The 27,014-nt window shown below is 42.5% G+C and overlaps 1 protein-coding gene across 4 annotated transcripts in view; it reads left to right on the forward strand.

Annotated features, from left to right (window-relative positions):
* galt (galactose-1-phosphate uridylyltransferase) overlaps positions 1–27,014 on the forward strand; it is a 62,366-nt gene that overhangs the window by 21,695 nt on the left and 13,657 nt on the right. For all 4 annotated transcript variants that reach the window (XM_073064249.1, XM_073064250.1, XM_073064251.1 and 1 more), the window contains exons 6-8: positions 1,468–1,597; positions 3,549–3,605; positions 14,079–14,201. In XM_073064249.1, coding sequence (XP_072920350.1) covers positions 1,468–1,597; positions 3,549–3,605; positions 14,079–14,201 — 310 coding nt within the window. The remainder of the gene's footprint in view (positions 1–1,467; positions 1,598–3,548; positions 3,606–14,078; positions 14,202–27,014) is intronic.

Consider the following 27,014-nt stretch of genomic DNA (forward strand, 5'->3'; position numbering starts at 1 on the left):
TTGCAATTAGGGCTGGAATCACAGTTAGTGACTTAACAAATGATTCGGATGCATAGAATGAAACAATGAAACTTGTGGCAACTTGTGTGAAATCCTTATGAAATTATAGTTCTCTATATTCAATTCTGATGGGAAAATCTCTGTGCTAGAAGCATTCATTTGTGCAATCGCCTTTTCAATTTCATGCATGCTTGTGTGAATTTCCTGTCCTTATTTAGATTTAGAAGTACGGATGGAATTGGTATTGGTTTATTATTGTCACATGTAATGAGATACAATGAAAAGCTTATCTTGCAGGCTTGCATTGAGATAGAACAAGGTAAAAAAAAACATGGTAGCATAGCCATTAGCATAATACATTTATTATGTTAGCAACTCAGGTTCCATTGTGACACTGTCTGTAAGGAGTTTGTATGTTCTGCCCATGACCTTGTGGGCTTCTATTATAAAGATTCAATAAAAACTAAATATAATGCAGAATAAAAGTACAACAGCTGCAGAGAAAGTGCAGAGCAGTTAGACAAGAAGGCGCAAAGTCATAATGATGTAGATGGTGAGGTCTTACCATACTAGGGAACTGTATAATAGTTTTATAACAGGTTGTCCTTGAGCTTGATGGTACACGCTTTCAGGCTCTTGTACCTTCTGCCCAGTGGAAGAGGGGAGAAGAGAGAATGTCCAGAGTGGACGGGGTCTCTGGTAGTGTTGAGTAACTTACTGATGCAGCAGGAAGTGTAGACAGAATCCAGAGAGGTTGCTGGAGTCCATGGTGTGTTGAGCTGTGTCCACAACTTACTGCAGTTTCTTGTGGTTACGTGCAGGGCAGTTGCCATGATGCATGCAGATGGGATGCTTTCTAAGGTGCCTCTGTATCTGCAGATGGCAGCCTCTACCTGTGAGACCATCAGTCATAGGATCAGAATTAGATCCACGGAGTCTACTCTGTCACTCCATCATAGCTGAATCATTATCCTTCTGAACCCTGTTCTCCTGCCTTCTCCCCATAACCTTTGACACCCTTAAGAATCAATCTCCACCTTAAATATACCCAATGACTTGGCCTCCACAGCCATCTATAACAATGAATTCCACAGATTCATCACCCTTCGGGTAAAGAACTTCCTCTTCATATCTGCTCTAAGGGAATGTCCTTGTATTCTGAGTCTGCTCCCTCTGGTCCTAGACTCCCCCATTATAAGAAACATCTTTCCCACTCTATCTAGACCTTTCAATATTTGCTGGGTATCATTAAGTTCCTCCCTCATTCTTCTAATTCCCAGTGAGTACAGGCCCAGAGAAATCAAACAGTTCTCATACATTAACCCTTTCATTCCCTGGATCATTGTCGTGAACCTCCTCTAGACCTTCTCCATGTGTTACATTAATAAATTATCGCAATACATGTTTGAAATGAATGAAGTGACCAACGTTACAGTGATGGTATTTTTTTTGTTTCTTTTCTTTCAGCAAGGTCATGTGCTTCCATCCTCACTCTGACATCACCTTGCCACTAATGTCCGTTTCAGAAATTAGAACCGTGATTGACAAATGGGCGGAGCTTATGGAGGAACTGGGGCCAGTGTATCAGTGGGTGCAGGTAATAAACTTCGAAAACCATTGGTATGTCTTCTAGGCAATGTTGTGCTTTATTCCTATAAATGTTCCTCTTGTGATTCAAGATTGCTTGCTGCCATTCCTCAGTACACAAGTGAAAAGGAGAATGAAATGATTGCTACCCTGGATCCCATGCAGCATAAAAAAAACACAATAAGTATTAAAACTACACAATAAATATAAAAGCTATCCTATAAAACACAATGTACAAGCAACTGTTGAGCATAGACATGTATACATAAGATTAGCTTGTATATATAGACTGATTGTACATACATAAAGTGACACTGGGTGCAGGATTTTAGGGAACAATAAAGAGGCAAAGTGACTCTTGGCAAGGGGGATCTCTTCTAGGCAGGAGCAGGGTTGATGAAAACACAGTGACTGTGACAGTGTAGGTATAAAGTGCTTTCCTGATCCCTAACTTGCACTTTGAATCACAATACTTCTTCATCGGGCTCTGAAAATCCTTTACATAGGTCCATCATTTCCATTAAGATGCATCTTTGATTAACTGCTTCTCACTTATCTTAATATCCCTTTGTATCCCAATGTTAGATCACGCTCCTTTGAAGCAATTGGAATAGTTTGATATGTTAAAAATCCTTTCATTCTTTAAAAATAAAGGAATTAGTTTAATGTTTGCAGAGCTGAGTCATTATCAACATCAGTAATACATCCAGAAACTCGAAAGAGATTTTGCAGATGCTGGAAATCCAGAATACAGAATGCTGACAAAACTCAACAAGTCAGGCAGCATCTATGGAGAGGAATAAATATTCTCTTTTAATTATAAACATAAAAGCAATCCTATAAAACACAATGTACAAGTCTCTAGCTGTAAAACTCATAGACTGATTGTATGTACATAAAGTGACATTAGGTGATGTGTAGGTAGTGGTGGTGGGGTGGGTTTATCAGGTTGATCAGCCTGATGGCTTGGGGAAAGAAACAGTTTCTGAGTCTTGTGACCCTGGTATTGATGCTGTGTAACAGTCATCCCTGAAGGGAGTGTTGTAATATGTTGCCGAAAGTGGTTTATGTTTGCATTGGGATTGGCAGACAATTTGTTTTGGACTATAAGATTTAGGCTATTTGGTTCATCAGGTCTGCTCTGCCATTCTCATGACTAATTTGTTATCCCATTCAACTCCATTTTCCTGCCTTCTCCTGATTACCTTTGACACCCTGAATAATCAAGAACCTATCAACCTCCGCTTTAAATAGACCCAATATCTTGGCCTCCACAGCCGTCTCTGTCAATGAATTCCGCAGATTCACCACTTTCTGGCTAAAGAAATTCCTCCTTATCTTTGTTCTAAATGGATGTCCCTCTGTTCTAAAGCTGTGCCCGCTGGTTCTAGATTCCATCACTATTGGAAACCTCCTCTCCACATCCACTCTATCTAGGCGTATCAATATTCACAAGTTTCAAAGAGATACCTGCTCATTTTTCCAAACTCCAGCGAGTTCAGGCTCAGAGATGTCATACTTTAACCCTCTCATTACTGGAATTATTCCAAGGTGCCTGTTTCTGTGCTGAGTGTTCTATGACTATAGAATCATTACGAAAACATTGAATCTCAAACCCTTCTGCGCTGAGGGCTTTTAGAATGACACCTGGTCTGGGAAATTCAAAGCTTCTTAAAAGCAGTTAATTGTATCAGTCAGTTTTCAATACATACTTGGCTAGTGATTGAGTTTTGCATTGAGACTGCAGGAAACATTTCATAAACATTTGAAGCCTGTCTGCAGATTATTTTAGCAGCAGCTAGTTTTCTTCCCTTGCAAAATACGAAACGAGTGAGTGTGGATTATTTGAAGTGTAATCTAGCTAAAAAGAATTTTATTCATTTTGTATGCAGTTTGTGAAAGAACGGTAAACAGTTTGTTATCACAGTTTTTCACAGGCTTGGTTTACTCTTTTATTTCAGATCTTTGAAAATAAAGGTGCTATGATGGGATGTTCGAACCCACATCCACACTGTCAGGTGAGAATGTTGCACTTGGGGTGCACAGGGAAATGCACCGTTTATTATAAACAGGAAGTGAGGTAATACTGTTCTAATCTTCGTGTTCATCACCATTATGTGCCATGTCATGTGACGTGGCTGATCATAGAACAACAATGATTGTTGTTGGTAAATTTTTTCTGCAGAAGAGGTTTGCCATTACCTCCTTCTGGCCAGTGTCTTTACAAGATGGGTGTCCCCAGCCATTATCGATACTCCTCAGAGATTGTCAGCCTGGCATCAGTGGTCACATAGCCAGGACATGTGATATGCACCAGTTGCTCATATGACCAACCACCTTCTACTCCCATGGTTTCACGTGACTCTGAGCGGGGGGGGGCTAAACATGTGCTACACCTTGCCCGAGAGTGACCTGCAGGCTAAAAGAAGGAAGGAGCACCTTGCGCGTCCTTTAGTAAAGACGTCCCTCCACCCCACCACCCAAAATCCACCTGTTATTAGAAGAAAAATGTCTACCATTCCACTTAAGTGTGGAGAGCTTTTGTCTGAAATCTGTTTTTCTTTCAAAAGCAAGTGGTTTCTCACCTCATTCTGGCTTCTTACCCTTCCTACCAGTCCTGATTAAAGGTTTTGGCCCAGAACACTGAATATTTATTCCTCTGCATAGATGCTGCCTGATCTGCTGAGTTTCTCCGGGATTTTGTGTGTGTGATGTGGTTTTTTTTTGTGTGGGGATTCGGCTGCTGGATTGGAACAAATGTACCCAATCACGGTAAAACTGCACCAGGTCTGGTTTTGGTTTATTATTGTCGTGTGTACCAAGATACAGTGAAAAGTTTGTCTTGCATACTGTTCATACAGATCAGAGCATTACACAGTGCATTGAGCTAGAATAAGGTAAAACAATAACAAAACACAGAATAAAGTGTAAAGGCTACCATAAAAGTACAGTGCAGGTAAGTGATAAAGTGAAAGGTCATAACACGATAGATTATGGAGCCAAGAGTCCATTTTATCATTTAAGAGGTCCATTCAAGGGTCTTTAAACACTGTAGACTGCCACCTTGGGCTATAAACACTTCCCCTGGCCTGGTGGTAAGTGCTTTGAGGTTTTTATATTTTCTGCCCAGTTGGAGAGGGGAGAAGAGAGAATGGTGTGGGTAGGGTCTTTGATTATGCTGACTGCTTTACTGAGGCAGTGAGAAGTGTAGACCGAGCCCACAGGGGGAGGCCGTAGATCAGGGTTCAATTCCTGCCGCTCTTTGTGTGGTCTCCCTATAACAGTGTGGGAGTCCTCCGGGTGCTCTGGTTTCTTCCCACATTCCAAAGGCATACTGTTAGGGTTAGTAATTTGTGAGCATTCTATGTTGACACCAAAAACCTGTTGGCACTTGTGAGCTGCCCAGAACAATCCTCACTGATTTCATTTGATGCAGACAATAATTCTGAGGCATTGGAAGTGAATGTGGTGTTGTAGATGAGATGGAATAATTTGGGGAATTTGCAGTAGAAAAGAACTTGCTGATCTAAACTAGGCACCATCTTAATCACTGGGCCATTATAGAAATCGTAGAGACTGTGGCCCTGTGCTTAACCAGTACCTGACTTGGAATAGCTCAGTATTGTTACAGAGTGCAAAATATAGACAACCTTTTGAATTCTTAATATAAGCAAGCTAATTTTTTGAATTATAATTTTATACTGCCTGCTGAAATTTTAAGATAAGAGTTGATTCAGCATACTTTGAGTTTTTAAAGTTTCGAGAGGCAATTAATGACCAGTTTTTTTTCCCTTTCTTAATTTCTGTGATTCTATGAAATGCAAAGAGGAATTTGTCCCTGGAAACTTGCAGTAAATGCACAAGAGAGCAGCAGATATACACTGCATTTACATGAGCGAAACATCAGTTTCACGGATAACTATTGCTATTTCTCCAAAAATTTCTGGGTTACAGTATGAGGATTTTTCCGAGTACTATTTTTGTAGTTCATTGGTTAAACACCAGGTGGTAGTACAAAGCCACTGTTGATGGGCAGACAGGCGTCCAGTTCTTTGGCAGGGCTGATGGTGTGTTTCATCGCACTTGTAAAAAGGCAATCAGAACTGGAAAACAACAATGGGCTATTCTTTAAGGTGGGGATACCCAACCTAGGCTCCATGGACCCCCTCAATTAATGGTGGGAGAACATGGCAGAAAAAGGTTGGGAATTCCTGCTTTAAGGTAAATGTCTTTTTTTATAATTGAAAAAAATAAGTATTTGAATGATCAAGATGTTGGAGTAGATTTTTAAAAAAACAACAAGTTTGGGCTGAAATTGATATTGGTATTGGTTTATTATTGTCATATGTACTGAGATACAGCGAAAAGCTTGTCTTGCACACTGTTCATGCAGGAGTGCGTTGAGGTAGAACAAGGTAAAATAATAATAATGCAGAGAATAAAGTTTAAAAGCCACAGAGGGCATGCAATGTAGATAAGCAATGAAATGCAGGATCACGATGAGGTAAATAGTGAGATCTGGAGTGTAAACCTGTCCCCGCCTTTCAACTTGGGCATTTTGATGTTGAATGGTTACTTGCACAAGAAACCAAGCATTTCTTTCAACATCACAGAAACAAATAATTGTGCAAAACAATGTTCAATTCAAATCACTTGCCTGGGCACCATGGTAGTTGGCGGTTAGCATGATGTTACTGCAACTCGAGCCCAGAGTGCAATTCTACTGCCGTCTATTAAGAGTCTGTAGATCTTCCCCATGAACGCGTGAGCTTCCTCCTGGTGCTTCATTTTCCACCGTATTCCAAACGTGTATGTTAATTGGTCGTTTAGAAGTGTCCTGTGATTAGGCTAGGGTTAAGTACATGGTTTGCTGGGTCATGCTGTTTGCTGGACCCGAAGGGACTGTTCTGAGTTGTACCTCTAAATAAATAGACAGAGTTTGCAACAAATTAAAGGAAAATGACTGTTTTCAAATATTATTTGGTGGTGCAATTTATTCTGGAAGTTTAGTTGTTTGATATCCTATCAATATTGTGGCAAAGAACAGGTGATAATTGGTAGGCTTCTACACTTTCTTTGTGCAGAGATAGCTCCACAGTGGACTATGATCCCAGCATAGTGGACCTTATCTCAAATAACGATAGGTTGAAGTACAGCAAAGAGATAGAGAGCCTAATGGCATGGTGTCATGATGTCAATCTCTCCCGTAGTATCAATAAAACAAAAGAGCGGATCATTGCCCTCATGAAGGGAGCTGTGAACATTATCAATAGCCTGTACTGTTCCAACCATGTTGATGCCACGACCAAGAAAGCTTGCTAATGTTTCTACTTTCTCAGGGTGCTAAAGAAATCTGGCATGTTCCCATCGATTCTTGTTAATTTTGATCGATGCACCATAGAAAGCATCCTATCGGGATGCGTTGCAGATTTGTATGGCAACTGCTCTGCCCAAGACTGCAAGAAACTGCAGGGAGCTGCAGCACATAATGGAAAGAGGCCTCCCCTTCATGGACTGTGTCTACCCTTCTTGTCTTGGTAAAGCAGTCGGCAAAATCAAAGGTCCCACCCACCCTAAACATTCTCTCCTCTCCCCCTTTCCGTCGGGCAGAAGATGCAAAAGCGTGAAAGCACCTAACAGCAGGATCAAGAACTGTTTCTACCCCACTGTTATAAAGCATCTGAACAGTTTTTTCGTATGATAAAATGGTCTCAGCCTCAGAATCCACTGTGTTATGACCTTGCACTTATTGTTTACCTGCGTTGCGCTTCCTCTGTGACTAACACTTTATTCTGCTCTGTGATTGTTCTACAGAAATGCACTGTGTAATAAATTGATCTGTATGAACAGTGTGCAAGACAAGCTTTTGTCTGTACCTCAGTACATATGACAATAATAAACCAATTTACCAATTTAATAAGTTAAAGGTGTGTCTTTTGTGTTTTACATGCAATAATTGATTTGCACACTAGAGGGAGCATATGAGCTTTCTATATACGCCGGATTCCAGTTAATTGTGCCATCGTTTAGTTGGAGCAATTGCTTATTTTGGACTACTCTTAAAGAGACAAAAACTAATTGAGAAGATAGCCAGGATTCCCTTCATTTATTTGGGACACGATGCCGCTTAATTGAGACGGAAGACTTGCCGAACAGTTTCTAACTAGCATCAGTCATGTTCAATTATGTGGTCATTAGGCTCTACTCTGTGTTTAGAACAAACAGCTTTTAAATAGTGTCAGTTGCATGTGTTTGTGTTCAAAATATAGTGATTTTTGTCACTGATAGTTGGTAAGAAATAAGCAATGGGATAATTGAGAACTGTTTTGCTCACTGTGGCTTCAAGCATTCGGTTTTAGAGATACCAGAAATTAACTGGGAGTGAAAATTAACTGATTTTACTACTTCAACATGTTAGGAACTACAAGGAATTTGAAAGTATCGAAAATCATCTTGAATGCTACAGTGAAAATGAAGATTTGGAGGATGCAATTATTGAAAGCATTGTATGAAGACAGTTTATTACTTGGACTGAGTGTCTACACTGGTTTTCTTTTACAGTTGATCAAAAGAACACAGCAACGTTCACTGGATAAATTACAATGTCGATAACTATTGGGAGCTAATACAGTTTTATAGTGCTGTAGTAGCATTGGTAGTGTTCTAATTTGCTTTGTATTTCATTTAAAAATAGGTTGTTATTGAGTTAAACAGTAATTTGTCTTTTTTTATACATTTTTTAACTAGTTCCATGAAACTTTGGCTAATTGTGGCAGCCACTTAATTGGGCCAACATGTACTAGTCCCAATGTGTCCCAATCAACCAGAATCTGCTGTATGTAAAAGCAGTTCTTTGGATCTTCCTTGTATTTATAATTGCAGGGTGCATTGCAATGTGGAATTCCTGTGTTTGGTAGCTGTGCTCACAGGAGGGTCATCCTGTGAACTTGTAGTTCTGTGGCAGCGCAAGTGGCAATGGTATGCTCAACACACTCACCATTAGGCAAACTGAATTAGAACCAAATGAATTAAAAACAAACACACACTCAGAAAAAGAAAACCCATTTCATGTAGCATATTCTGAGAGTATAAAAAGTACTGTGGCAGAATGCTAACAAATCAAGAATAGATTTGGGATCAGTAGAAGGTAATTTCTGGTCTTGTGGTCTCACCCTATCAGAGGTATCCCTTTGTTCTAGCTAGTCCTCCCGGCCCTTTCAGAAAATAAAGGATAACTTATTTTCCCTCTTTCCCAATCCTGACATCTTTTTCCATGGACACTGCCTCACTTGCTGACTGTCTCCATCATTTTCTCTTTTAATTATGAATGGTTTTACAACATTGACCTTGCTTTTAACTATAACCTTAAATAGAGACAAATACTTATTGATTTAGAGATATGGAGGAGATGGATCTTGAGCCAATCATGAAAAATTAGCCTGATGTAGCTGAAGATCCTGTCAGAGGATCATCCATATATCAGCCACGATCAAATAGCAGAGCAGATGCGATGAGCTAAGTGGCCTAAATCTGTTCCTCTGTCTTATGGTCTTGTGGAGATACAGCTAGTCCTGAAGGATTGGATATGAGTCAGCAGTATGAAACTTTGGGCTTTGGTGAGTCACACAGATGAGATTGTTTTGAGAGTAAAACTGGGTGTCAATTATTCCAGGATGGTGATGCTCTGAACATGCATTACTTTGGATAGACTGTAGAGGGCGATGGAAGGCAACAGGAGCATGGGTGTAATGTAATCTCCAGTTAGCAAGTGCAAGAATGATGGGTTCAGCAGTTAATGGGCTGAGGTAAACTGACAATGGATAGTGTTACAGAGTTGGGAGCAGCGGTCTTTTGACTGATAGGATACAGTGCTGAAGGTCACATTATATGGGATGCTGAAACTGCAAAAATCTGCTTCAGTTGACAGGTTGCAAAAGAGGGTGAAAAAATAGACGTGTGGATTCTGTATCATATGCAAACTATAACAGTAGCAGCCTTAACAGTGGTTAACTGGAAGAAATTAAGACTTATCTATACAGACTGTACTCCATAAAACTGCCAGGCAGCTAGGCATTTTTAATATGATATTCGGATGGCTTCTGTTAGGTTACACTTAAAAAATGCCGGAGGAGCTCAGCAGATCCGGCAGCATCTATGGAGCGGAATAAACAGTCAGCACTTTCTGCAAGGCCCTGCATCAGAACTGTTTAGTATGTCGAGTAGTCCATAATGCCAGCCTCATTAAAGTTAATACCAACCACCCATCTGCCTGTTACACCGTTGCATTTAGGGCAGCAATGAAGTTTCATTGTTGTTTCCATAACTTTTTTTTGACCATTCAGGGTTTTTAGCCCTGAGCTGGGCCATTGAACCTGGAGGACCAGTGGATCACTCTTAGTCTGTCCTCTACCCTTTGACTTGTTTGGCATGGGTGATCCTACCAAGAGTCAAAGCATAAGGCCCAAATTCCAGCCAAAATAGTTCTCTGTGTCATTGAGACTTGCAAGCCTCCAAACCCTGTGACAAGGCTATGGTCCTCTTGGAAGTAAAGTTAATACAAGAAACTTAATTTGTTCCTACATAGACAGAAATTTTTTTTTAAATCCTCAATCGATAAGTTCCAATCATTCACTGCAAGAATGCATACGTTCAGTCCATACAAGAAACAGTGATAATTCACTAGTTCTGCTCAGGTAACTTGGTTGCTGGAATGTGAAGTGGCACGCACTCTGTCTTCTCAAATAAAACCCAGGCCCCCTCCTGTTTGGATGGATGTGTGATCCACCTGGATATCTTCATGTCAGCACAGACTTCAAGAGCACCTGGATATCATCATAGATGGGGAAATTACTTACTTCAAAGACTCTAATTTAATTTAACAGTTCCACGTGTAACTTTCTTTTGGTTAGTGTTATGTTTCCTAGAAGAGATGGTACAGAGCAGACACTGAATTCATCAAAGGGCCCTAACCATGATCTAATATGTAAAGAAAATACGAGAAGGATAAATTTAATAAAGGATTTTGTTTTTCTAATGCATTTCTTAAAAGTGATCTTCTAAACTTATTGAAGTCTTCAGTTTTTTTAAATCATTTGTCATCTTACCCTACCTTTAAAACGTTTAAGATCATAAAACATGGGAGGAAAATTAGGCCATTTGACCCATTGAGTCTGCTCTGCCAGTTCATCGTGGCTGATTTATTACCCCTCTCATCACCAATCTCCTACCTTCTCCCCGTAACCTTTGACACCCTTACTAATCGAGAACCTATCAACCTCTGCTTTAAATATACCCAATGATTTGGCCTCCACAGCTGTGTGTGACAATGAATTCCACAGATTCACTACCCTCTGGCTAAATAAATTCCTCTTCATCTCTGTTGTAGAGGGACTTCTTTCTATTCTGAGGCTGTGCCATCTGGTCCTAGATTCTCCCCAGTAGGAACATCTTCTCTATGTCCACTCTGAGCCTTCCAACATGTACCCTTCCACAGCTGCTTAGCCATTTTTTCCCCATCGTAAGGGTTGTCTTCTGCTGATTGTACAATGTTCAATTCCGTTCACAGTTCCTTAATAAACAAAACCAGTCCCAGATACGGACTAATAATTGGCAAGTAACATTTGCAGTATAAAAGTACAAGGAATGCAGAATCTCCAACAAGGATAAACTTCAACTTGCTTTTATAAATCAGTGCATTACCCAGCTGACTAGAACCTCATCTGGGCGAACCAAAACATGTCAGAGGATTAGTGACTCATTCGCTGATACTATGAAGTATTTTCATCATCTCCAAGGCTTCACAATGCCGTTTATAAAATTGAATGGCACAGTAGCATTGCAGTTAGGGCAATAGCGAGGTGTAAGATCAGGGTTCGATTCCCACCACTGTCTGTAAGGAGTTTGCACGTTCTCCTCGTGACCTCATGGGTTTCCTCTGGGTGTCCCAGTTTCCTCCACCATTTCAAAATCACACAGGTTAAGGTTAGTAAGCTGTGGGCATTATATGTTTGTTGCAGGTTGCCCAGCACAATCCTCACTGATTTGATTTGACAAAAATGACAGATTTCACTGTAAGTTTTGGTATACATGTGATAAAGAACACAGATCTTTATCTTTGTAATGTGACAAAGCTAATCCTGATCTTAACAAAGACAGAGGTATGCTTGGTTTCTCACGTATACATCGAAACAGTAAACTGTGTTGCTTTGCGTCAGTGACCCACACTGTCAAAGGATGTGCTGGGGGCAGCCTGCAGTGTTCCTTCACCATCGTGGCCACAACTGACTAATCCTCAACTGTACATCTTTGGAATGTGTGAGAAAACTGGAGCATCTGGAGGAAACACACGTGGTCACAGGGAGAATATACAAACTCCTTAGTACTCTGGCAGTGGTGGGAATTGAATGCTTATGATCATTGACACTATCTGTTTCCTTTGTCATCACTGGGTCCAAACCTGGGAACTCCTACCCAACCATGTTTTGTACCTGACTTTGAAGGATTGTGATTTGTAAAGACAGTTTAATGTTACCTTCTCATTTACCAAAGGGCAGGAAATGCGGGCTAATCTGTCATGCTTCTTCCCAAGGAAGGGCAACCAAATGTCCTGCTCACCTACCTAGAGGAAAGATATCAATAAGATTGGAAGAGTGCCTAAAATTTGCAAGGATGTTGCTGGGATTGGAGGTCCGAAGTTGTTAGGGAAAGGTTCACTAGGTTTGGACTTTAATCCATGAAGCTTAAGAAAATGAGGGGAGTTTTAATGGAGACATACAAAATCATGAGGGCATAGGTAGGGTAAATGCAAACAGCCTTTTTCCACTGAGTTTTGGTGAGAGTCGAACTAGAGGTCATAGATTAAGAGTGAAAGGTGAAATATTTAAGGGGATCCTGCGGGGAAGTTTCTTCATTGGGAGGGTGGTGCAAGCTCTGCCAGCATATCTATGTGGTAAGAGGGAGGCAGCAAAGTATTGATCTCCAATGACCAAAATCTGATTGTGACTATCCACAAAGTAAATTCCCCATCACCAGCCAGAGTCTGAACACATTCAGGCCATCAGAAAAAGACTCTTCTGGTCCAATGAGCTCGCACGACCCAATTATACCCATATGAACAATTAACCTCCCATCCTATACGTCTTTGGAATGTGAGAGGAAATCAGAGCGCCTATAGGAAGCCTTGGGGAAAACGTGCAATCCCCTTACAGACTGCAGTAGAATTGAACCTGGGTTGCAGGCACTGTAATAGTGTTTTATCAGCTGTTGTGTTACAGTGACCCCCCCCCCCCCAATGTAGCATAATCAAGGTCTACTCTAGTATGCGAATGGAAACACTTTTGGTGCTTTCTCATTGCCTAGTTTTTATTTACGGTCAAGATGTCTCCATTATGCTACTTGGGTATTTTTGGTCTTCAAACCTCTTCACTATAAACTAACCCATTCACTTACAGTGAGATTAATAATCAGGGGAGATGTGGCTCCTCAGTAGTGGTTGGCATCTCATCTAGGAGAAGGAAAACTCTGATCTCAAACCACCTGCTGCCTTGAGGCTATACCAACTCATGGGGAAGGCTTTGGGAGTAAACCTGAGGGAAAAATCTGGAGCTGGAGTCCCTGAGGCAGCCCAACGTTGAGTTCCAAGCTGACTGACAGCTCCAGCTATGCCGCTGGTGCCAAACTGCATTGGTCTCTACCCTTCCTTTGGATTTATCAACTGCGTGGAAAGGGGGAGCCTGCTGCTTTGGGCAATAGCTTGCTCTCCATGTTGTATTTCTCCAGCTTGCATATCATGTAGCTAGCAAGGTCACAACATCCATGGTTGACTCTAGCCAGTGGAGGACCTCACTAATTAGTGGCATAGATTTAAAGCGTGTGGTTGATGGATTACTGGAGACTTGAGAAACAATTCTCAACTAAGAGATCTTGAGGTTTGAATCTCAATACCTGAAAGAGTGGCAAAGCCAAAAAGATCTCGGCACATTTAAAAACCACTTAAATGGGTATTCAGTGTGCAGTGCAGTATTTTGCAATTCCATGGCCCAGCAGCCGGAAAGTGGGCATCTGACTGGCTCGTTCTCTTTCTGCTCAATGCAGAAGCAAAGAACAAAGTGGCTAATCATAAAACACAAGAGATTCTGCAGATGCTGGAAATCCAGAATAACACACACAAAATGCGGGAGCAACTCAGCGATCAGGCAGCATCTGTGGTAATGAATAAACAGCCAACACTTGGGCCGAGATCTGTGGTGTAAAATTTTAAACACAAGGTTCTGCAGATGCTGAAAATCTAGAGTAACGCATACAGTGTGCTGGGGTCTTAGCCCAAAACGTTGACTCTTTATTCCTCTCCACAGATGCTGCCTGACTTGCTGAGTTCCTCCAGCATTTTTTGTCTTCAACTGTATCTGAAATTGACAGATTTACTATGAAGTTTCTTATTTAAACTTTATTAGTGTCCTATTCTCAAGGGTGTTTTGTTTTATATCATTTAGGTGTGGGCTAGTAGCTTTCTTCCTAATGAACCGAGATTAGCTGATCGGACACAACGAGACTATTTCAACAGCCATGGAGCGCCAATGCTAGTGGAGTATGCAAAGTTAGAGTCTCAAAAGAAGGTCTGTTTCACATTTCTTTCTTGGATTTGATGTTTGTTCATGAAATAAATGTTAACTTTTTCTTCATGATAAGTCCAAAGGAATTTGCCCTGTGATAGCACAGAATGAGTAAGGGTCCAGATAAATACAAGCTTTCATCCCTTGAAAATGGGCATTATGTTCTGATTTAACTGTGCTCACTTGGCTATTAGTGTTTGCAGACACGTCACAATTTACCTCAGCTGTTCCTTCTCAGCATGTGTGTGTGCCGACCAAAGCACAAGATGCTGTAACCATCTGAAACAGGCCTTTTGATTGTTTTGCTTTCTATTTCTGCTTAGTACAGCAATCCTTCAGTAAAGTACAAAAATACTGAATGCTTAGTTATCTATATATTATCAGTATATTATATTTACAATACTGTCCAAAAGTCTTAGATATTTGTATAATATATATATATGTAGCTATATAGTTAGGGTTCCTAAGGATTTTGCACAGTACTATATTTATCAACGTGGAGCAGAGAGCGAGTTGGTAAATCTGGCAGGATTAAAAGATGTTGGGAGTGGTGAGGGTAGAGTGCTGCGTGGGTGAGGGGGGGGTATGGGACAGATGGCAGAGAAGGAGCGGTGGAAGGGGTGGCACAGGTACAGACACACCCAGCCCTGAGATACCATGCAAGGTCACTTGATTCCAAACAATTGGTCTTTTGGTCGTTATAGAATGTCTCTCTGGTGTTTTCTGTTCCCTCCTCTCTCCCTTCCCCGAAACGTTGACTGTTCATTTCCACGGATGCTGCCCGTCCTGCTGAGTTCCTCCAGCGTGTTGTATGTATTGAAGCACCTTGACTGCACACCATGGTCTCCATTTAACTGATTATATGACTCCTAGAACCAACTGGCTGCACTAGTGATTATTGGGTGTGTTATGTTAAAGTGCCTTGGACTTTTGCACAGAGCTGTATCTACATAAATAAGGTGGGGGCCCTCTTCTTTTTATTACCATCACAGAGGAGGTACAGGAGCCTGAAGACCCACACTCAGCATTTTAAGAACAGCTTCTTCCGCTCTTTTCAATGGCCCATAAACACTTACAGGAATTCAACAGGTCAGGCACCATCCATGGAGGGGTATGAACAGTCAATGTTTCAGGCCCTCATTTTGTGCATGTTGCTCAAGATTTCCAGTGTCTGCAAAATCTCCTGTGTTTATAGCAGCATGAATACAACCTCATTATTCTTTTGCATGACTTTTTTGTAACTTAGAGTCATTTTTATGTCTTGCACTGGGCTGAGAATCGAAAGGATAGAGTGGATGTGGAGTGGATGGTTCTAACTGTGGGGGAGGGGACCAGAGGGCACAGCCTCAAAATAGAAGGACATCCCTTTAGAACAGAAGTAAGGAGGAATTTCTTTAGCCAGGGTGTGGTGAATCTGTGGAATTCATTGCCACAGATGGCTGTGCAAGCCAAGCCTTTGTGTATATTTAAAGCGGAGGTTGATACGTTCTTGATTAGTAAAGGTGCCAAAATTGATGGGGAGATGGCAGGAGCATTGGGCTGAGAGAGAAAATAAATCAGCCATGATTGAATGGCAGAGCAGACTCAATGGGCCGAATGTCCTCAATCTGCTCATATGGTCTTATGGTACAGGCAGATAAAGAGTTAATTCTGAGGCAGTGTTTCTTTATTGCCTGTCAGCTTTTGAGTGTTACTGACTTATTTTGGGTTATGTGTATGTGAATATCAGATACTATCTGCTTTTTATAACAAGAAATTGCTTCTATACTATGGCTACATTGATAAACTAATTAACTTCTCACTTCATCATAACCTAGCTATTCACTGATGTGAAGTCCAGATTTAGCACCCAAAGTGCCTGTTGGAAACTGGCCTGTGCTCAGTCAGGAATCAAGTACTAATTAGAATGGACTGATTACTTCTCTAATTGGATAATGGTTTTTCTCTCTAAACCAGCTGGCAACGATGTAATGTGTTCATCTGATCCACTCATTTAGCTCAATTTTCACAGCAGAAATAACGTTGTTATGATAACATGGTGGATGGCTCAACACACATTGGTCATGACAGTAGTCCAGTTTTAATGGACAATATGAAAAGTGTACAAAGTATAGAGTCATGGAGCATTACAGCACAGAAACAAGCTCTTCAGCCTATCTAGTTCTTGCCAAACTGTTATTCTGTCTTCTGTGTTTTTTGACTTCTCCAGTGTGTTTACCACAATCTGCCCTGCTCTGCTGGGTGAGAAGCTGACAGTGATGCAGGTGGATGCTTCCCTGGTGTCATGGATTATTGATTACCTGACTGGCAGACCACAGTACGTGCGCTTGCAACACTGTGTGTCAGAGTGGTCAGCAGCACTGGGGCTCCACAGGGGACTGTCCTGTCTCCCTTTCTCTTCACCATCTACACCTCGGACTTCAACTACTGCACAGAGTCTTGCCATCTTCAGAAGTTTCCTGATGACTCTGCATTGTTGGATGCATCAGCAAGGGAGATGAGGCGGAGTACAGGGCTATGGTGGGAAACTTTGTCACATGGTGTGAGCAGAATCATCTGCAGCTTAATGTGAAAAAGTCGAAGGAGCTGGTGGTGGACCTGAGGAGGGCTAAGGCACCGGTGACCCCTGTTTCCATCCAAGGGGTCAGTGTGGACATGGTGGAGGATTACAAATACCTGGGGATACGAATGGACAATAAACTGGACTGGTCAAAGAACACTGAGGCTGTCTACAAGAAGGGTCAGAGCCGTCTCTACTTCCTGAGGAGACTGAGGTCCTTTAACATCTGCCGGACGATGCTGAGGATGTTCTACGAGTCTGTGGTGGCCAGTACTATCATGTTTGCTGTTGTGTGCTGGGGCAGCAGGCTGAGGGTAGCAGACACCAACAGAATCAACAAACTCATTCGTAATGCCAGTGATGTTGTGGGGGTGGAACTGGACTCTCTGACGGTGTTGTCTGAAAAGAGGATGCTGTCCAAGTTGCATGCCATCTTGGACAATGTCTCCCGTCCACTCCATAATGTACTGGTTAGGCACAGGAGTATTTTCAGCCAAAGACTCATTCCACCGAGATGTAACACTGAGCGTCATAGGAAGTCATTCCTGCCTCTGGCCATCAAACTTTACAACTCCTCCTTTACGGAGTGTCAGACACCCTGAGCCAATAGGCTGGTCTTGGACTTATTTCCACTTGGCATAATATACTTATTATTTAATTATTTATAGTTTTATATTGCTATATTTCTACACTATTCTTGGTTGGTGCGACTGTAATGAAACCCAATTTCCCTCGGGATCAATAAAGTATGTCTGTCTGTCTGGACCCATTGACCCGCACTGGATCGTAGCCCTCCCATATAGAGGACTCATTTACCCTGATATCGTCAGTTGACTGGAGAAAAGCAAAGTAACATTTCACCAACAGGGTATTTTATTTCCTTAAAGAAATGTGCTCCAGAATTTCAGGTAGAAAGTTGAGCTTATAGCAAGGTTACAGTCTATCAAAGAAAACTGAATTATGAATGCATGTATTGGTTCATGAATGCAAATCATAAACAGAAAAGAGTTTGCTGATGCTGTAAATCCAGAGCAACATGCACAAAGTGCTGGGCGAGCTCAGCAGGTCAGGCAGCGTCTAGCGGTCTAGGTTTTGGACCGACCCCCTTCACCAGTCCTGATGAAGGATTGATGTGCACTTAATGTTTTTGGAACAGCTTTATATATATATATCTTTTTATAACTTAGAGTATATTTTATGTTTTGCACTGTGATTCTGCTGCAAAATGACAAAATTCACAACATACAGTATGTTAGTGACAATAAATTTGATTCTGCTTCTTCCAGCAATTTGTTTGTGTAGTTAACAAATGGCCTTCTCTAGTGCACCCTTCTTTTCCAAGATAATCATCATTCAGAAATATTGAGACAATTTATATTGGTATGGTAGTGCAGTGGTTAGCCTAACGCTACTACAGCACCAGCAATCCGGGTTCAAGCCTGGAGTTCCGTGTTCCATCAATGGCTAGTCCAGTGGTCAATATTGAAGATCGAAGCCCAAAGAGTGATTGGATGTCTGAAAGTCGAAGCCCTGTGGCAGCAGGCTGGAGGCCTGAAGGTCCATCTTGGGCTTGGAGGACTGAACATGTGTGTGGCTGTGTGAAAGAGAGGAAAGGTGGCTTGTTGTTTTGTTGAGTGTCGTATTCTGCATTCTGCTGAATATTGTGGTCATGCTACATTGGCGCTGAAATGTGCTGTGACACTTGCAGGCTGCACCGCACATCTTTAGGTGTGTTTGATCTTAACACAAACAACACACTTCACTGTACTGTATATTTCCATGGACGTGATAAATAATTGAACCTGAATCTGAACACATAAATGAGTCAATAAAGAGTCAATATGTTGAAACTTGTGGCAAGATTAATGGTGCCTTTTTATTTTTGCAAGGTCAGAGCAATATAAACTGTCTAGTAACTTAGGATGGGGTATCACTTCCTCTCTATAAATTGCTGTCTGATTTACTCACTAATTATGGTGTGCTCTTTAATCTGTGATATGAAATCCAGACTTAGTTCCCAAAGTGCAGACCCATTATAGTTCTGTGCTCAGTCAGAAACAGCTAACAAAGTGGAACGGACAGATTATGTCTGTAATTGGGTGCCTTGTAACCTTGCTCATTGTTTGACTTTGCTGCTGAAATGCAAGAACGCTTTTCCCTTGGAAACAAAATCCTCTAAAGGCTTACTGATGGAATGCGTGCCTTCAGCTTCTCGCAGTCAAAGGAGGTATTGCTGCTCTATAAACCTCTGGTTAGACCACACTTGGAGTATTATGTTCTGTTCTGGTCGCCTCAATGAGGAAGGATGTGGAAACTTTCGAGAGGGTGCAGAGGAGATTTACCAGGATGCTACTTGGATTAGAGAGCATGTCTTATGAGGAAATGTTGAGTGAACTATGTCTTTTCTTTTTGGAGTGAATGAGGATGAAAGGTGACTTGATTGAAGTGTGTAAGATGATAAGAGGCATTGATAGAGTGGATAGCTGGTGCATTTTTCCTAGGGGAGAAATGGCTAACGTGGGAAGGCACAATTTGAAAGTGATTGAAGGGAAGTATAGGGGGATACCAGAGCTAGGTATTTTACTCACGGATGGATGTGTGAAAGACAGGTTGGTGGCAGAGTGAGATATATTAGGGATATTTAAGAGACTCTTAGGCAGGTGGCTGAAAAGACAATGGAGGGCTATGTGGGAGTGCAGCATTAGATTGATCTTAGAATAGGTTAAAAGGTTGGTACCACATTGTAAGGTAAAGGGCCTGTACTGTGTTGTACTCTTCAATGTTCTGTGTTACTGATTGAATCCAAGGTTTTCTTCATTTGCTTTTTCACCAGGCATGAGAATATTTTTTTTCATTTATGGGATGCAGGCATCGCCAGCTAAGCCGGCACTTATTGCCCATGCCTAATTGCACCATTGCCTTGAGAAGCTGGTGATGAGCTGCTGTCCCTGAGGTGTAGGCACACCCACAATGCTGTTAGAGAGGGAATTTCATGATTTTTACCCAGCGACAATGAAGGAAGGGCAATATGTTTCCAAGTCAAGTGACTTGGAGGGGGATTTCCAAGTGGTGGTGTTCCCAGGTATCTGCTGTTCTCGTCCTTCTAGATGGTAGTGGCCGTGGGTCTGGAAGGTGCTGCCTCAGGAACCTTGGTGTGTTGTTGCAGTGCACCTTGTAGATAGTACACACTGGTCGTCGATGGTGGAGGGATTGGATGTTTGTGGAAGGGGTGCCAATCAAGTGGGCTGCCTTGTACTGGCTGGTGTCAAGCTTCCTGAGTGTTGATGGAGCTGCACTCATCCATTGACAGAATCCAAACTGGGCATCTGTAAGCAGGTTATTGCTGAGCACGTGCTGCACGATAGCACTGTTGATGACCCCTTCCATTACTTTGCCGATGATTGCGAGTAGGCTGATAGGCCGGTAATTGGCTGGGTTGTTCTTGTCCTGTTTCTTGTCTACAGGACATACCTAGGCAATTTTCCACATTGCCGGGTAGGTGCCAGTGTTGTAGCGGTACTGGAACAGCTTGGCTAGTTCAGGATTATTGCTGGGATTTTGTCTGGGCCCGTAGCCTTTGCAGTATCCAGTGCTTTCAACCATTTCTTGATATCACGTGGAGTGAGTCAGATTGGCTACATACTGATATCTGGGATGCTGGGGACTTCTGAAGGAGTCTGAGCCGGATCATCTACTCGGCCCTTCTGACTGAAGATTGTTGCAAATGCCTGAGCCTCATCCTTTGCACAGGTGTGCTGGGCTCCTCTATCACTGAGGATGGGGATATTTGTGGAGCCTCCTCCTCCAGTGAGTTGTTCGATTGTCCACCACCATTCACGGCTGGATGTGGCAGGACTACAGAGCTTGGATCTGATCCGTCGGTTGTGGGCCCACTTAGCTCTGTCTGCTACTCACTGCTTATGGTGTTCGGCATGCAAGTAGTCCTGTATTGCGGCTTCACCAGGTAATGCCTCATGTTGAGGTATGCCTGGTGGTGTTCTCGGCATGTCCTCCTGCACTCTTCATTGAACCGGTGTTGATCCCCTGGCCTGGTGGTAACGTTAGAGTGGGGGATATGCTGGGCCATGAGGTTACAGATTGTAGTTGTAGTTGAGTACAATGCTGCTGCTGCTGATGGCCCACAGCATTTCATAGATGTCCAGAGTTGGGCTACTAGATATATTCAAAGTCTATCCCATTTAGGACTGTGGTAGTGCCACACAACTTTTCTTCGATCTGGAGACGGGATTTAGTCTCCACAAGTACTGTCCGGTGGTCACTTCTACCAATGCTGTCATGGACAGATGCTTCCACGGCAGCCAGGCTGGTGTAGTGTTCATTGGCTATAAACACAGGAGATTTTGCAGACACTGGAAATCTTGAGCAATATACACAAAATGCTGGTGAGAGTGAGGTTGAGTGTGTTTTTCCCTCTTGTTGATTCCCTCACCACCTGCTGTAGTCCCGGTCAAGTAGCTATGTCCAGTAGGACCCAATCAGCTTGGTCTGTGGTGGTGCTACTGAGCCAATCTTGGTGATGGACATTGAAGTCCCCCACCCAGAGTACATTCGGTGCCCTTGCCACCCTCAGTGCCTCCTCCAAGTGCTGCTCAGCATGGAGAAGTACTGATTCATCAGCTGAGGGAGGAGGGTATGTGGTAATCAACAGGAGATTTCCTTGCCGCTGTTTAACCTGGTGCCATGAGACTTCACTGGGTCCAGAGTTGATGTTGAGAGTTTCCAGGGCAACTCCCTCTCTACTGTATGCCACTGTGCCATCACCTGCTGGTGAGACAGTCCAGCCCAGGAACAGTGATGGTGGAGTCCGGAATGTTAACTGTAAGTTACGATTCTGTCAGTACAACTATGTCAGGCTGTTTCTTTGACTGGTCTGTGAAATATCTCTCCCAACCTTGGCACAAATCCCCAAATGTTAGTAAGAAGGACTTTGCAGGGTCGACAAGGCCGGTTTTGCAGTTGTTGTTTCCGGTGCCTAGGTCGATGTCGGGTTGTCCGTCTGGGTTCATTCCTTATTATTTTCTTTTTAGCAGTTGGATACAATTGAATGGCTTGCTAGGCCATTTCAGAGGGGATTTAAGAGTCAACCACATTGCTGTGGGTCTGGATTCACACGTAGGCCAGACCAGGTAAGGGTGGCAGGAATCCTCCCCTAAAGGACGTTAGTGAACCAGATGGGTTTTACAACAATCGACATGGTTTCATGGGTCATTTTTATTGCATTCAAATTTACTCTCTGTGTCTCTGGATTACTGATCCTGTGGTAATTACTACGATGCCAAGTCTCCCCAGTCATGAACGATGTGCATTTTATCATAAACACAGGAGATTCTGCAGATGCTGGAAATCTTGAGAAACACACACAAAGTGCTGGAGCAACAGCAGGGAATAAACAGTCCAAGCTTGATGAAGGGTCTCTGCCCAAAATGGCGATTGTTTATTCCCCTCTGTAGGTGCTGCTTGATGTGCTGATACTTCCAGCATTTGGTATGTGAGATTTTATCCTAACTGTGCTGTTTCTTGTTGTAAAGTGGGAGGGATGCGTACTTAATATCCATGCCAGTAGCTTTGTAGAGAAGAACATTGTCCAATTAAGATTGAGCAAAATTTTTCTACGTAATTAAAGTTTTACCATGCAGTGTGAGAAACTAGCTGTTGTTCAGTGTTAGCAGATTGTGAGCAACTTTAAAATTATTTGTTTCACTGAATCTCTGTAGTTCAATTGTTCAACAACTGAAAGATATTGTAGGTGGGACCCAGTGATGAAAAGTTTCAATTGGCTTCATGACAGTCATATTTCAGTAAGCAATTAAGTGTGTAAGTCACAGTAATGCGCGTTGACATGAATCAGATTGGTTAAGTGCAGGTAATGATAGATGCTGATGGACCATACCTGCATTTCCAGCAATTTTTCTTTTCATTTTGATTCTTTTGGAAATATTTCTCAGAGGGCTTAAGGATGTTTGGGTGGTGAATTCATTTTCTCCTGTGAGTGGTGGCGTGCAGTGGAGAACAGGTGATGTAAAGAGAGTGCCACACCTGTCTTGTGAAAATGCAGAACAAACCGCACAAATCGCTGAATGGTCCGTGAAACCATTAACACTACCTCGATAATCCTATTTAGTTCTGTTAATGAGTGAATCTACCTATCTGTCTATCTTAATATCTATTTCCTTTGTAGCATAGTAATGTTTTTACAACTTACACTGCACTACTGCCGCAAAACAACAAATTTTGTGACATCTGTCTGTGACAATAAACCTTATTCTGATGTGAAATGCCCAATCTGTGGTAATGACAAAATAGTCTGCTGGGGGAACTTGAGTTTAGTCGAGCAGCATCGGTAGGGGGAAAGGAACTGTGGACATTTCAGGTTCAGATGTACTTAATCTGAGTGTGTTTGTCTCTGACTTTGGCCACTCACAAAGTACGTGAGTGAATATTCTGACTGCTTGCACTGCGACCCCTCATCTCAATGAACACAGACAAGAGTAAAGTCCGCCTCAGAAACCCACAGAAAACTATTCCATTTCAATGAAGTGTATAGTGGTCTTTAAATGATCAGAAGCTACTAAACAGATGAACATTGAAATGCATAATAAAAACCATTACAAGTTGAAACTTGTGATCTTTTTGACTCCAAGATGCTGGAAAATACCATATTTGACAATCAATGCCTACAGTCTGTTTCTGCTTTTGATCTCTTTATCTTACTGAGCCCCTTGATTTTAGACTGCGGAAACCATTGTAAGCAGCTTTGGTTGAAAGAGGACCGCCGACATCTACCATTTCTTTCTTATTTATTTATTTATGTATGTATTTATTTATTTATTCATTCATCTATCTATCTATTTAGAGATACAGTATGGACCAGGCCATTCCAGTCCAACAAGCTGTCCTGCCTAGCAAGCCACCTATTTAACCCCAGCCTAATCACGGGACAATTTACAATGATCAATTAACTTCTACTACCTGTATGTCTTTGGGGGAGGGGAGTTCCGGGAAGCTGGTGCACCCAGAGGAAGCCCACGCGGTCATGAGGAAAACATTCAAACTCCTTAACAGATGGCGCCGGAACTGAACTCCAAACACCAGAGCTTCATGCCAACTGGTTCACAACCATACGATGACAGATTTGTTACCAGCAGGAGCATAAGATGCTTGTTTGAACATAGAACATTACAGCACAGCACAGGCCCTTGTCCCACAATCTTAATGTGACTTGTTTGCATCCTTCGTGGTCTTTTTAAGGATGATAAACTATTTCTTCCCTTCTTATTATCATACTTAATTGGCAAACTTTTAAATCAAATTGCAGTCATTGCTTTTCAAAGTTGAAAAAGTTTAAAGTACATTTATTATTGAAGTATGTATACTATATACAACCTTGAGATTCATCTCCTTATAGGGATCCACAAAGCAAAGAACCCCAATGGAACCCATTGAGAAAGACCGTCAAATATTCATTGTGCAGAAAAAAAAAAGAAATTTTGCAAACAAAAAAGGCAAGTAAATAACATTCAGAACTGAAGTTCATGAAAGTGAGTCCACAGCCACGAAGCCAGTCCATCACTGCAGTCGGTCCAGGAGCCTGTTAGTTGTAGGCCACAGTCTTAAGTTCGGCGCAGAGATGAGTAAACCTAGCAAGCAGCGAGCTGAACACCAGCCCGTCCCTCTTCTCCAGCTCCAACACGTGGACCTTTTCAATCTGGCCCATCGCTTAAATTGGCCAAACAACATATCATTCCTTGCTCTTGGACCCAGGCACTGCCGCTTTGATACGCTATTGTAAATGGTCAGTATCTGGTGGAGATTTGTTGTGATACCTCTGAAGCTTGCAATTTAATAGAATCTCCACATGCATGTGCTGTGAATTTACACAATACTTTTGACCACGTTACAGTAAATGAAATTCAGCGGTTTATACATGAGATTAATCCCTCCTCACCTGGATCCACCTGGTGTTTGACAGCCCCTTTCTCACCCATCCCACTCAAAATGCTGGAGGAGCTCAGCACGTTGGGCAGTATCTGTGCAGGGTTATAAACAGTCATTATTTCAGGCCCCTTTACATTCTCAGCCCTGATACAGGTACTCAACCTGAAACTTCAGCTGTTTCCTTGCCTCTTCAGATGCTGTTTAACCTGCTGAATTCCTTCTGCCATTTGCTTGCTCTATATTCCAGCATCTTCAGTCCCTTGTATCTCCTTGTCAAAGGATACTGTAAGACCATAAGAGACAGGAACAAAGCAACACGCACAAAATGCTGGAGGAACTCAGTAGGTCAGGCAGCATCTATGGAAAAAAGTACAGTCGACGTTTCGGGCCAAAACCCTTCGGCAGGACTGGAGGGTATAGTGAGGAGTAGATTTGAAAGGTGGGGGGAGGGCAGAGAGAAATGCCAGGCGATAGGTGAAACTTGGAGGGGGAGGGATGAAGCAAAGAGCTCGGAAGTTGATTGGTGAAAGAGACAGAAGGCCATGGAAGAAAGAAGAAAAAGTGGGAGAGGAGAACCAGAGGGAGGCGATGGGCGGGCAAGGAGATAACATGAGAGAAGGGCAGGGGGATGGGAAATGGTGAAGGGGAGAGGCATTACTGGAAGTCTGAAAAATCAATGTTCATAAACTCCAACTAGACCAACTAGAAGACTCCCCTTATTTCCAGTCTTCGCCCCCTGCCAATCAACCAATGCTCTATACATGTTAGTATCTTTCCTGTTATACCATAGGCTTTTATCTTGTTAATCAGCCTCATGTGCGGCACCTTGTCAAAGGCCTTCTGAAAATCAAAGTATACAACATCCACCGAGTCTTCCTTGGCTATCCTGCTTGTTTTTTCCTCAAGGGATTCTAACTGATTTGTCAGGCAAGATTTTCCCTTAAGGAAACCAAGTACTTTATACATATAACCATAATGAATTATTTAAACAACAAAGAATGCTTAATCAAGCAACATATTTATAATATTACTCAAGTATTACTGATCTATTAAATACACAGCACTGCTCCCTGCTTAACTGTGAACTCCAACTCAATGCAGAATGCATCTTAACTTATATACAGTACATATGCTATATATACAGTATAAGAAGTAGACAAATAATGAGTTTGTGCTTATATCATTTATGCATTTGATGCCTCTGAATTTCCCACAAGGGCTACTTCACCAAAGTTCGCCAAGTCACAATGAATTGGCTGAAGCATTGAATTAGTTAAGTTTCCATCATGTCAGAGCCCACATCTGATGGAGGCTTGAGGCTGAAGAAAGTGGCCTGTCTTGGGGTTAGATGATTGTGAATGTGATGGGTGGGAGAGAGGAGCGGGGCCTTTTAGCTGTTGTTGTTTAATTGCCTGCAACGCACACAAAATGCTGGAGGAACTCAGAGGCCAGGCAAAATCTATGGTAAAAAGTATGGTCGACGTTTTAGGCCGAAACCCTTTATCAGGACTGGAGGAAAAAGGTGAGGAGTAGATTTAAAGGGGAGGGGGAGGGGAGGGGAGAAACACCAGGTGATAGGTGATTCCTGGAGGGGAGGGATGAAGTAAAGAGCTGGGAAGTTGATTGGTGAAAGAGACAGAAGGACATGGAAGAAAGAAAAAGGAGGGGTGGAGTGCCAGAGGGAGGCGATGGGTGGGCAAGGAGTTAAGGTGAGAGAGGGAAAAGGGGATGGGAAATGTTGAAGGGGGGTGGGGAGCAGGGGGCATTATCAGAAGCTTGAGAACTCAATGTTCATGCCATCAGGTTGGAGGCTACCCAAATGGAATATAAGGTGTTGTTCCTCCAACCTGATTATGGCCTCATCACACAGTAGAGGAGGACATGGATGGACATATCGAATGGGAATGGGAAGTGGAATTAAAATAGGTGGCCACTGGCCATTGGGAGATCCCGCTTGTTCTGGCGGACGGAGAGTAGATGCTCGGCAAAGCGGTCTCCAAATCTACGTCAGGACTCACTGATATACAGGAGGCCACACCGGCAGCACCGGACACAGTAAATGACCCCAACAGACACACGGGTGAAGTGTCGCCTCACCGGAAAGGACTGTTTAGGGCCCTGAATGGTAGTGAGGGAGGAGGCGTAGGCGCAGGTGTAGCACTTGTTCCACTTGCAAGGTTAAGTGCTAAGAGGGGGATCAGTGGGGAGGGACGAATAGACAAGGGAGTCGCTTGTTGTGTTCTGTGTAGCATTGTGTTGGCACCAGAATGTGTGGGATACTGGCGAGCTGACCCCAGGGT

This window comes from Hemitrygon akajei, chromosome 13 (assembly GCF_048418815.1).
Source record: "Hemitrygon akajei chromosome 13, sHemAka1.3, whole genome shotgun sequence".
NCBI classification, from domain to species: domain Eukaryota; kingdom Metazoa; phylum Chordata; class Chondrichthyes; order Myliobatiformes; family Dasyatidae; genus Hemitrygon; species Hemitrygon akajei.